This window comes from Manacus candei, unplaced genomic scaffold (genome assembly GCF_025592945.1).
Source record: "Manacus candei isolate 608988 ecotype Guabito, Panama unplaced genomic scaffold, ASM2559294v1 h1tg000046l, whole genome shotgun sequence".
In the NCBI taxonomy this organism is placed as follows: Eukaryota; Metazoa; Chordata; class Aves; order Passeriformes; family Pipridae; genus Manacus; species Manacus candei.
In genome coordinates this window covers 7,207,222-7,219,948 of record NW_026138094.1, presented here as the reverse complement: position 1 = coordinate 7,219,948, position 12,727 = coordinate 7,207,222, and the positions used below count along the sequence as shown (strand labels likewise).

The 12,727-nt window shown below is 41.2% G+C and overlaps 1 protein-coding gene across 2 annotated transcripts in view; it reads right to left on the bottom strand.

Moving 5' to 3' along the window:
- SH3GL3 (SH3 domain containing GRB2 like 3, endophilin A3) overlaps positions 1-12,727 on the bottom strand; it is a 60,897-nt gene that overhangs the window by 6,879 nt on the left and 41,291 nt on the right. For both annotated transcript variants that reach the window (XM_051796650.1, XM_051796649.1), the window contains 6 exons: positions 8,335-8,403; positions 7,013-7,085; positions 6,339-6,482; positions 5,527-5,660; positions 4,009-4,167; positions 1,113-1,216 (listed from right to left, as the gene is read on the bottom strand). In XM_051796650.1, the coding sequence (XP_051652610.1) occupies positions 1,113-1,216; positions 4,009-4,167; positions 5,527-5,660; positions 6,339-6,482; positions 7,013-7,085; positions 8,335-8,343 (623 nt within the window). In that variant the 5' untranslated portion in view covers positions 8,344-8,403. The remainder of the gene's footprint in view (positions 1-1,112; positions 1,217-4,008; positions 4,168-5,526; positions 5,661-6,338; positions 6,483-7,012; positions 7,086-8,334; positions 8,404-12,727) is intronic.

Genomic DNA, 12,727 nt, shown 5'->3' with positions numbered 1-12,727 from the left:
GGGTAAGAAAATCTCCTGCTGGTTTTGGTTTTATTGTGGTGGGCTTTTTGGTTGGTTGGGTTGGGTTTTTTGGGGGGAGTGTGTGTTTTTACTAAAGGCTCCTCAATTCTAATGCAATCCTTGAATTTCAACAAGTCCCTGTTCTATTTAAGAATTTTATTTAATATTTCCATCCTGCTGACAGAGGCATAAAACTTAACAGTCTGAGTTTGAGAAGTGATGAGCACCCATGGCTGCCACTGAGTGCAGCACAAGTTGCAGGAATGAGCTCTCTGGAAAGCTCAACTGCAAATGGCATATGCAGAAACACAGCCAGGACAGAGGCCCAGGCACTGCATCTCACACATTGCCTTTTCATTAGAGAAAAAGGGAAACAACCATTTGGCCACCACAACTGCCTCAATACCCCTTCCTGTATGTGCATGTGGCCCAGCTGAGAACTCCTTGTCTCCCTGCCCCCTCCAGCTGGGATGGTGCAGGGTGTCTGCAGACACAGATACCCTCATGTCACTGCTCACAGCCACCATGTCCACCCCGATCTGAAAGCCCCAGAGACTTATCTCGACTCTGCCTTTGCTACAGTGACACTCAGGTCTCTGGTACTCCAAGAACACATTAATGGCAGCAGCATTTTTAACTTCTCCCAGGATGACACAAAGTACCTGGGCCTTTCACACGTGTGTTACAGCACAGCTGTGTTCTGAGCCAGCTGGCTGGTTCCTCACTGTGCTGTAGAATGTTGTTCTACCTTTAATCTCAACGAAAAGAGGCCAACTCCTCAGCAAAGCCTCCAAAACACAACTCCAGGTATGCAAGTTGAAATAAACTTCCAAACAAAGGGAGGCTGTCCTCATTAACCTCCGCAGATGTGAGACACTCTGCACACACTCAGAGCTCCCTGGGCAGATCCTGCATTGCATTAAAGTCTCCCAGCACAGCAAAAACCTGCCAGGTGGCAGCAGTTGAAAGCAGTGGAGTTCAGCACAGCACAAAGCACAGCAAATGTGCATCTGTGAGCTGGTGCTACAGGATCTCCTGCTTCAGTGACCTTCCACAGTCGTGAACCTCGGCTGCAAAAGAGGATCAAAACTTTCTGAGGGGTTCAGTCTTACCGGTTTTGCAGCTTGCTCTGCAGATCCTCCAAGATTTCTGTGGATTGTTTATGGTAATCTAGTGCTGCTTCTACAAACACAGCCAACTGGCTGACTTGTTCTATCTGAAATACAGAGAGGAAAATAGTTGTAAGGAGCCTGCAGTACGTTCAGCTGAAGGATAAATGAACAGATCATTCAAAACAGACCTGGTATCTCAAAAGACCACGGTACCTTGTGGAGGCTGTTGGAAAAGAGCACATGTGAGTCTGTCAAAGAAAGTGCCAGTTGGAAACTGAACAAAACTGAGGTGTAACTTCTAGTTCACTAACTCAGGGCTGGGTCCTTGAGTCATTTCCTCTCACAATGTGCAAATCCCTTCTGCTTTCAACTTCCAAGCCAGCTGTCTGTCAACACCCAAGCCCGAAACATTTAACAGGACATGACCCCTTAGCAGGTGAAAATAGGGCTTTTCTGATCAGAATGTTGGAAGAAATTACACCGTGACAGCTCTTGTGACTCAGACCCATTAGTGTTGATTAGCAATGTTTATAAACTACAGTTCTGAAATGATCTGAACTTACCTCACTAGATGGCAGCATTTATAAACCGATAAATGAAACCTGATTTACCTATTTGGATTTTAAAAGCATCACCCCCTCGTTCAAAAATATGAATGTGGAGGAAAGGGAGAATATGAAGGAGAAAAAAAAATTTCAAAATATTTTTATTCATGAGGTAACAAATAATCTCATTCTCCTAAGACAAGCAGAAAAGTTCAAGCTGTATGAGGGGATGGAGCAGTAACAGATTTGTCCTCTTCCTTTAAGACAACATTAAGAAGACAGACCCCAAGAAGTCTAACATGTTTCCATTCCATCATGATGTCTTCAGACACTGGATCACAAGAAAATATCTGAGTAAGCTTTCTACAAATGTTTTATGGACCCATGGCAACTTTGTGCTATCCTTTGTCTGCTTTTACTCAGTTAAAAAGACCATTAGAAATTCTGCCAGGACTCCAAGAGAGCCAAACACTGTCACATAGCACACAGAAATAAAATGCATAGAACCAAACCAACAGCTGATATAATTCCATCACAGTCAGAAGAGAGTAATATAAACAGCTGAGGACAACACACAAAGTGCCTGGGGTTTGGATGGGGTGGTCAGAGAAAAAGATTGTCCAAACAAGAAAAACTGTGAGCCAGAAGAAATATGGAATTGTGTATTAGAAGAGAGAGAGAGAAACTGGGAAAGAGCCAGAGAAACTTGAGGGACTAAAAGCCACTTAGGAAGATGAGCCTGGGACTGGTTGAGTGGGAAAGGCAGGAAGATGGATCTGATAAGAAGTGCCTGCAACAGTGTCGATGTGGGAGGTCTGGAACTGGCTGTGCAAAAACCTGAGAAAGATCAGGATCAGGACTGAGTCTGGAAAAGGCACCTGGCAAGGTGGCTGGGAACCAGACCTCAAGAGAGCAGAGACTGCATGGCAAGAAGACCAAGAGAGGGAGACACTTGGGGAACTGGAAAGGATCATAAGGAAGTGATTGCAGTTAAGATCTCTGCAAACCCAGTTAGACTGGGGTTAGACCACAAGGCTGCAATGAGAAGTTCGAGGAAGACAGACAGACTGAGTCAGCATGGAAAATGGAAGGGAAAGAGCACAGAGCTTTCTTTAAAGAGAAACAATAGGAAATGGGCATGGAAAAAACCCCAGAGGGACATCCAGTTCACACCCTCCCAAAGGTAGAGTAAGTTATACTAGAAAGCATAACTCATAAGTTCTCTAGTGGCTCAGCTAAACCAGTTCAACTCCTGCACTGTTTTACCCTCAGTTTGGTGCTTTGACTAATGATAAACACTCTCTGAAACATTTCTCAGCTGCTGATGGAAGGTAGAATTGTAAAACACACACACAGTACAACCAGGCAATTGGTAGAGCCAACAGTGGGACAGTGCTGGAATTGTTGATGGAGCACATTACAGTTTTTGCTGCCCTCATATAACTTGCACTGGTGAAGCAGCAAGAGGCTTTACTGCCTTACACTATACCCTGCTGGAACAAATGTGTCCCATTTACAAACACTAGTTTATAACTGGGTGTGCACAGAGGGAGAGGCTGCTTGCAGTTAAATATTCTCACTTAACAGCTCCTCTTTGTTGCAGTTTGCTCAGACAGCACACTTCTTAATTTATAAGTGCGTTTGCTGTGATGCTGCACCTAAAGGAGAAGAGAAAGCTTTGGAATAGGCCCAAATGGGTCCAGTTCTCTTTTCCTACAATTCTATGATTACATGGGAGAAAGCACATCCTGCTATTCATCTGTGTGTGGACAGAAGAGAGGATTATCCTGAATGACCACAGCTGCTCCTTATTTAGACATCATTTATGATGGACTTGGACTCTGAGCCAAAGTCCACATACCTGGGCCCAAGCCACAAACTCACTCTATGGAGTAATTTTCAGAGCCAAATAGTAACAATAATGATTTTCAGAGGTAAAATCATTCAGAGACTCCAAAACAGCAGCAAAGTTTTGGCTGTAAGTGATCTAAAATTCATAAAGGGTATAGACCCTTGCTCATAGTTTCAGCAGCAGGTCTATGACTATGCTAATCTTCCAACTTTCACCCTCTCACTGACCAAACTGCATTCTACTCTCAGCTAGTTCTATTTAAGACCTCTGTGGCAATCTTGTCTGAGCCACTGTATCTCCAGAAGAAATTTCTGAATTCTTGAGTTGTCCCATTTGTGCTGTGCATTATGTTCTTCTCTGACAGGAGATTAAAAGCAGGGAGAGGCACTTTCTGCTTTCAGACCTTACCTTCTGTGAAGGATGGGACAGGCTTTATCCAGTCCCACACATTTGCCCTCCTGGATGTACTGCAGCAAACAAAAATGCAGGACAGACTTACATCATTTTCTAAGAAATTGAACATGCTTCTTTCAGCCAGTTCCTTTGACTCTTCAAATTTTTCTACTGCTTGTCTAACTTCTTCATCCGGGATCTTTCCAAAACGCTTCTTTTTATAATCGTAATCCAAACGGCGTCCTTCCAGTTTCTTCAGATGATGCTAAATTAGACAAAACATTTATGAGAAGGACCAAACAGGACATGCCCAAACAAACACAGGAGATTTCAGTTAAGGATGCAAATATATGCAGACTCAGAGAAATACAAGGCTCAGAGATTATTAACAGCCCATCCCTTTGATCCGAAGCAGCATCAGGTAAGTCAAGAGCTGAATGAAATTTTAATAAACAGCCATTTGTTTGCATGTGGGGTATTGGCTATTTTGATTTGCTAATCTTAGACATCCACCTCATGGAGTTCACTAAATATGCAACACCTCAGATTCTCCGAATGAGAAGCAGGATCCACCTAAATATGTGTGTGTCACCCTAATCTACATGTAATTCGATTTTATGTCTTGAATTGCTTGCAATACGACTGCTAAAAGTTAAAGGGTTATTTTCCCATCATAAGCAGTGCTTCAATAAATCTTGTATTCTTGCTCTCTTTGTTAGGTATCAACTTGACACTTCCATCTACCTACACAAGTTTTTCTGTTGCCAAAAATCACGGGTCTGACAGACTTGGAGAATGGACTCAAAGTGACAGTACAAAATGCTCATTAAAACTAACGTCAAACAACTTCTTTTCATCAGTTCACAAGAACCACCACTGAAAACAGTTATGTATCATGGGAGACAGTTAGAGACATCAAGACATTATTACTATCTTTTTGCTATGCTTTCCACATCCATTTATGTGTAAACAAATAAAATAACTTTCATTTCTGCATTTCATCATTTTAACTTGCTTATTACTCAAATCCATTGGAATCAACAGATTCAAACAAAGACTGCCTGGCTTTCTTTGAATTGTCACATTGTAAACAAAAACACTGAAAAACTTAACTCTGAAGGTTAAAAATGTGTTCCTTAGTGTCCTATATTTTTCCTATAGTGGCATATGGCACTTCAGCATTTTATGACACTTTTCAGAACATTCTGTGATTGCCCTGAATAGCCTTTTCTAACAGTTATATTCATTCTCTATTATAAACAGCTTTAGGCTGACAGAGATGGTAAGATAGGATAATCACTAGCAGTAAATCACAGCCCACTCACATGTTCATAAGATTTAATAAAGATGTTGGTTAAAATAAAATAGCAGAAAAACAAAGAATATCATTTTTTTCACTATCCTTGTACTGATTCTACAAGCAATGTAGCAAATGGAGTAGGTTAGATGAGTGAGAAACAGCCAGGCATTGATGTTAAGTGGTTTTCGTCACTGTTTTGCCAGAGAGAGAAACTTATATGCAGTGAAATTTATTTGCCTTATTGCTTTCAAGAAAAATCTCGTGAAAGTAGAGTTTGATTGACTCTCATTATTCATAAGTGAAGATTTGCCCTGGAAAACTTACCCCAATCTCTTTTAAATCTTTGTCCTGCAATAACTGTAGAGGATCAATAAAATTTTGTTTGACATTGATATCAAGCGAGTCCTTCACTTCTGCCATTTGCTTCATGCTCTCACCAGTATCCAGTAGTGCAAGGCCTATGGTAAAGAATAAGCTACTTATATGCAAATATATGCAAAAGCAGAAAATTTGTCTAATCAAATACCCATTTCAAATAGGTATCTTTGTATTTGCCAGAGGCCCTTCAAGAGTAAAAAAAAAAATAATTTAAGCTACGCTTGTTCCATACAGAAAACTAGAACTGTAAAGTTTTTGTTCTGAATTACCTTTTTTTTCCATGAAGGGCATCAAAGGAAAAAAAATTTCCGTTTTCCCTACTGTATTTGCCCAGGTCATTATTAAAAAAAAATAAATTATCTAAAGTCACTGTTTATTTTTTTCTACAAGAAATGTTTCCCTTCATTTACTTCTCAAATACAGCATAATCATTTTTATTTAAAGGTTAAAAGAAATACACTGCATCTAAGAATCACCCTAAATTACTTAGGTTTGGCAACTTAGAAAATAAAATGGTTATGGAAATAACAGGGATGATCAGACAGCACCAGTTATCAATGTTAGCAAACCCACCTGCAATAGAGGTGGACAAACGTGCAGAAGCATCATGTTTCTTAACTATATCAATCATCCTCTGATCCCTGTACTTAAACTTTCCCTCTTACCTGCAGTACCTATTTACACAGGTTATGCCACTGAGTAACATTTTGCAAAGAACTTTATGCAGAAATATTCACAGAGGAGATTCACAAACTCACCAAACATAGACTCATCGCCCAGCTCTCTGCCATACCGTATCATGCAGTCTCCCAGGAGTCCCTCTGTCTGGGGATAGCCTGTGGTTTTAACTTGGCCTCTGATCTTTGACATAGTGTTCAGCATTCCCAGCTTGGCTCTGTATGCTAAGGAGGACATTAAAAATAATAAAAAAAAAAGTGATAAAACCACTTTTAAAACTAATCATTTAACAAGCAAAGTCGCAAAGCAAGTCACTAAGCTGGTGTGCAGACTGGTAAGGGTTTTGTTGTCAGTACTCGATAGTCAAAAGTTGGAATAAGATTCCATTCAACAATGTGAGTCATATGAAAATGGTTTTTACTCCCAGCTGAAAGAGTATCATTACTTCAGGCAAATACACAGTGGGAGTGGTTGTTGTCATCTGTGGATATTCACCAACACTCACATTCCTTTGAACAGTCCTGCCTGTGAGCCCCTTGATTAGAAATACTGCAGAAAGCCAACACAGAGTAGATACAAGCACAGCCAAAGCCAATCTCCTGCTCTCTCTCCTTCACTTCCTTAGAAGAACTTTGCAGAACTCCAGAGAGAAGCCTCACCATGATGACCTAATTAGCTTTTATTTGCCTAGAATTAATTTCCAAGTAATAAAACAATGTTCATCAAAATCCAGGACCTACTGTTCCTGTCCTACCTGGATTTGGCTGAAGATACTCCGTGGATTTGGACAGAAGCTCCGTTACAGCTTTATTAGTAACATCAATTTTCTGAAACAGAAAAGTAACAGTTAGCAAAAAGCAAATTGCATACTAGAAAGTTGATCATTCTATTGGACATAATATACTATTCTAGCTGATTATGAAATTTTATTTAAAATAAAAAAAATATTGTAGCTTAACATAAATATCCATTTCACAGTTATAATAGAATTTTGCAAAAAAACCCACTGATTGGCAGGTAGTACTGAGAACAAGAGAAAGTTTTACATCAAAATGTGGGTTTGCCTTTCCAGCCCATCAGTCTTGACTGCTTACACATTTTAGACTACAATTTTCCTGCCAGCTCAATAGTTGCTTCTAAGACTGCTTTTCTCCACATGTGACAAAAAGCGAATATATCCCTCAGTCTTGGGGCTGGGGTCATTTAAAGCAGTAGTTTGCACTGTCTTCCCATTTAATAGTTTATGAAATGCAAACAAACAAACAAACAAAAAATCACATTTCTGGTTTGTTTCCCTTTTCCTCCCTTCAGGCCTGCATATTATTTTTACCCTTACAATGTAGGGAAAGGAAATAATTATCCCATAGCCAAAAAAACTGGAACTTAGAAGTCTGTTTGGATGACAAATTCAAGACCTTTTTTCTCGATCTACCAACAATAAAAGCTGTGACCTAGGTCTACTGTGAACATGAAAAAACACACAGAAAGGCAGTGGCAACTAAAAAAAAAAAAAGCACATAAAAGCTGTAAAAGCAGAAACTGGCAGTAACATAGTTTAATTTGTAAAATAACTAAAAAGTGGATGGCAAACATCTCAATTTCCATAGTTCATATAAATTTCTGAAAAAGGATTTATACTAAGAAATGTAATTTTGTATGAAGAGAAAAATCTCACCTAAGAGATTTTTATAATGAATAATATCAGATGGGAAGACTTTGTGACAGATACAAAGACTCACTAACACTGAAGATTTCTCTAATTTCCCAGACAGAAGAAAAAGGTGCCTCCTGACACTCTGCACCATTCATGGAGGAGCTTCTCTTCACTGCTGACAGGTGTCAGTGGAACCTGTTCCTCTGCTCAAACAGCTTTTGAGGATGTCTCTTCTCCCTTGGCTGAGCTGACAAGGCTCAAAGATAAATTTTCATTTATCCTTATGTATTTCTGTTTGGAAGCACATTGTGGGGTTCCCCCCCCCCAGCTAAATCTACAATACCATTCTATCACTTGAGACATGAAACATTTTTGATTCTGCAATACCTTAATATTGAAAACCATAATATAACTTTCCTTACCCTTTCCATCTCTTGAAATTCCTCATCTAACTTTGTTCCTTCTGCTCCACTTATTTTTTCACTGAATAACTGTAAAAAGATAAATTTGGGGGAAAAAAGGTATTAATTACAGAATAAATATCACTGAGAGTCACAGGAATTGACTCCAAATCAGAAAATAAGCAGCAACCATTTGAAACAACTGTGCAAGACAAAAGTAAACAGTCTTAGAAGCGAAGAAGTCACTTCAAGAGAAACAAAGGTACCTGATATGAATTTAGAACAGGCAAACAGAAAATTATTTCTCATGCTAAAACAGTTTGTACTCTAGAGGCATAACCTACACTGCAGACTTCGGCACAGAAACCAGAGTCTGACTGCAGGTAAATCCAGAGTAACCCTTTCAAGCGTGTCTCTCCAGCTGTGTATTTCCAAGTACCTTCTGGTCTTATATGCCAGTAGGTTCAGAAATACAACTCCCATTCCTGCTAGTGGGAGTTGTGTGCAATTCTGTGGAAAGAACAGACTCATGCAAAATGCTGCATTGTGACTCACCTGTGTGACTCAGCATCAAAAACTCAAAGCATCAGTTTTACACAGATTTCAGTAAATCTGAAATGGCTGAAAAGTTATCCAACTTTTGTGTGAAAACTCCAGGCCGTCTGACCTGAGTTTGGTCCTCACTGAGTAAATCATGGCTGGGAATAAGCCCTCAGGCAGAACTCAGCCATCTGCTTCTTGCAGTGCATGGTACCTGTGCTGCAACAGCACGAAAAGAGTCTGACCTCACTCAATGTGAAACAACCTTTGAAAGGATCACTCCACTACAACACTGGTTTAACACATACTCAACAAACATTAGACATAAATTCCTAGGATAATTCCTGCAAAAATACTAAACATTTCTCTGTTTTAACTGGTTTTCATCGCTGAATCTTTAACAGCACAATGTGAAATCCAGGCCTAACTCACTGACTGCTGATGTTCCCCAAACCTGCCCCCAATGAAGTGTTTTGTTTGTCCTCAGGATCTTCTGAAGGGGAATTCATCTCACTGAATTAGAAGGGCCCTGGAGACTTGCATAATCTGAAAATGGGTCAGGGCTCTGTAGTGCAATGGCTCCCTGTTCTCAGCCACTGCCCGCACCGCAGAGGTGTGGAGGGAGTGCACTGCCTTGCCAAAATCCAGCGAGGAGCTGAGGAAGCAGAGCTGGGAGTTCAGAGGCAGCTGACCTTGCATCGATATCACTGCTACCACACAGTCAGAACGGTCCTGCTTAAGGGAAACTGTGAGTTCAAAGAGAGACATACAGCTAATTATTTCTATTGGCTTTACAGCAGCACTCACAATCTTTATGCTTAATATGCCAAACAGCACACACACTTGTCAGGATTATTTCTCTTCCAGAGCACTGATGGAACAAGCACAAAAGCAGATAAAACAACCAGAGAAGCCCAACAACCAGTGAGTTCCTGAGGGTCATCATCTTTCTGCTGTAAGACATCACAGCAGAGAAGTAACCTGAGGCCAGGCATTGAGGGGGGCACTGCCCTGCTCTCTGCAGGCACGTCTGAGGAGCCCTTGAGCAGATGGAGAAAGAGCCATGACAAGGCTGCACAAAAAGCAGCCTATCAGGAATTGTGCAGCTCCTCTACACTGGCAGTTTCTGTCTCCTTTCTGTGCACTGTTAATTCCTAAAATAATCAATGCCATTTTCCATAGCCTCACTCACACGTTTTCTTTCTCCAGCAGGCAATGCAAATATTTGTGGTTTCCCGAAACCTCTCATGGTGATCCCTTTCCAAAGGCTGAGTGCAGGGAGGGAATTACCATTCTCAGGCTGAAGATGCAAAACCCACATTCAGTAGCAACCCATAGCTGTCCCATTACAAATAATCCATTTATGTGCTGATGAAGAATAGATTTAATAAAGTAATGTGATTGCTCGACTGTGAAAGCATAATCAATAATAAATTACTGCCCCAAATGACTAAAACAATGAACTGTTCCACACTGGGAGAGAACAGATCTGAATGTTACAACAAGCAACGCAAGTAGATGAGTTGAAAACTCTCACACTAACAGTAATGCCAGAGAGAAAAAAAAATGCCACTGGCTTATTGCTGACAAAAGATGGTCTGAAAAATGCAATTTCTCATCGGATACACTGGCAGTTGGTGTGTTCTCAGTGAATGTCTCAGGGCACACACTATTTATTGACTGGCATCCCTTAGCTCTCACTGGGTTACTGATGGCCATACATGGTCACACACATCTCCCTTGAAGAACAGCCTGAGGCTCAGGCACACTGTGGTGCTGCTGTTTTCCCAGGACTGCAGCTGCTGATCCAGGTGTGAGCCTGCACTCCCAGTGCCAACACATGCCCCTTGGCACAGGGCAGTGCCCTGCCCGCCCCCTGTGCCTCTGCTTAAAGGTTGCCACCCAGCTTTAGTTTTGGTTTCTCTTCTGAAATGTCACAAAACTCTTCCCTATGTTTTGAAAGTATAAAATTCAATGTCACTCACTGAGGGAGAAACTATTTGCAGAAACACGAGTCACTTCTTGCAAGGGAATCACTGTAAGGAAGGCATCTAAGTTAGATCCAGAATGTAGATTCTGCATCTACAATCTGCAGTGTTTAATGAAGTAATTCAATTTACAACTTGGATGATGGGACAGAGTACACTCCCTGACAGTCTGGAAGACACCACCTTGGGGTGAGTAATCAGTACACTGGATGGTTTGTCTGTTCCTCATAAGGGCCTTGACAGGCTGAAAAAATGGGCTGATAGGAACATCATGAAGCTCAAACACGCACGTAAAGTCCTGCACCTGCACAGATTATCCCCATGCAGAGTACAGGCTGAAGGCCAACTGGCTATGAAACAGCTCTGCAGAGTAACACCTTGGAAAACAAGGTGAACCTAAGTCAGAATTGTGCCCTTGAGGTTCAGTAAGCCAACCCCATACTGGCCCTTATTGGCAACATCACAGACAGCAGGTCCAGGGAAGGGGTAATTCCCCTCTATTTAGCACTTGTGAGAACAGATCTGCTGCAAGTGTCCAGTTTGGGCTCCCCAGGACAAGACACTGACATTCTGGGCAAGTCTGGTGCAGGGTCACTGATATGCTCAGGGGAATGGAGCACAGGGCATACAAACAGAGCTGAGTTTGTTCAGCCTCTGAACAGGTGAAGTGGGTTTGTCTGCCTAGTGGGAGTGCATGAAAAGATGAAGCCTGAATATTCTGGAAGAACAAAAAGCAGTAGTCATTAAGTTGGAAAACAAGAAATTTGGACCCGTTAAAAAGGAAAAAAGAAGAAAAAAAATCACCAAGAGGGAAGGCAAACACTGGAACGAGTTGTCCAGAGAAGCTAGGGAGCTCCAGTACTTGAAAACATTCCAAGCCTTGGTTGGACAAAGCCCTGAACAACCTGCTCTAACAGGACCTGCTTCAAGTGGGACCTGGAGCAGATATTCTCTGAAGGCCCTTGACTCCCATTCTAAATTTGTATTTACAGTAACTTGTGAATGCAACTCCACAGAGCCAGACACAGGATCTGCAGACACAGTTTCGTTCAGGCTCTGAAGACAACCTAACATACCTACATTTGGGAGCAAAAAGATGGACCACATGAAACAGGTTTATTCACACACTTTCCCTGTTCTATGCAAACATTATAATGATACTGCAATTTCTAGCCCAAGGACACTTCTTCAACCATGTTTACTCTGAGCAATAATGTCCTTTGAAAAGGCAGACTACCTTGGTGTCGAGAGAGATACCATAAAGAATGATTCCTTACAGTCTATATACTGTCTGAGCTCCCAGCAGTTAAACAGGTATAAAGTTCTAATGGCTATAATTAAATTTTACACCACTACAGTTTATTTCATATTGGTTTAATCAGGATCAGCCATACTAGTCTTGCATTTAGAAACACAAAAGCTTTTGTTCTGATCATACTGAATTTAGGAGTTGTAAAACTAGCATCACCCCTCTCACAATTAAAAGTCACAGAATACTCAATTAATTATTGAAAATGGATGCACAAAGGAGACAGCTGCTGGGTTTTAGTTCCCTGACTAGCTGCTGAGCATCATTCACATGCATTATACCAAACTGCAAAATGCTTTGAACATAAACAGAGATGCCCAACTGTGGGGCTGTGTAATTACATGGCAATATCTATCAGGTTTTACGAGTCCACTAATGGAGGACAAAATAGCCACCAGCACACAGGGCATGTACTCCAATGGAGCTTGGAATTACTTGCCCAGGAGGAATCCTTCATCTCCAAATTCAGAAGCTGGGTGCCATGGATTCAGCACCTTTTCACTAGACAGGGCCAGAGCTAGAATTTGGGACTGAAAATACCCAGTTCCCACAACAGGAGCCACCATCACTTTACTAT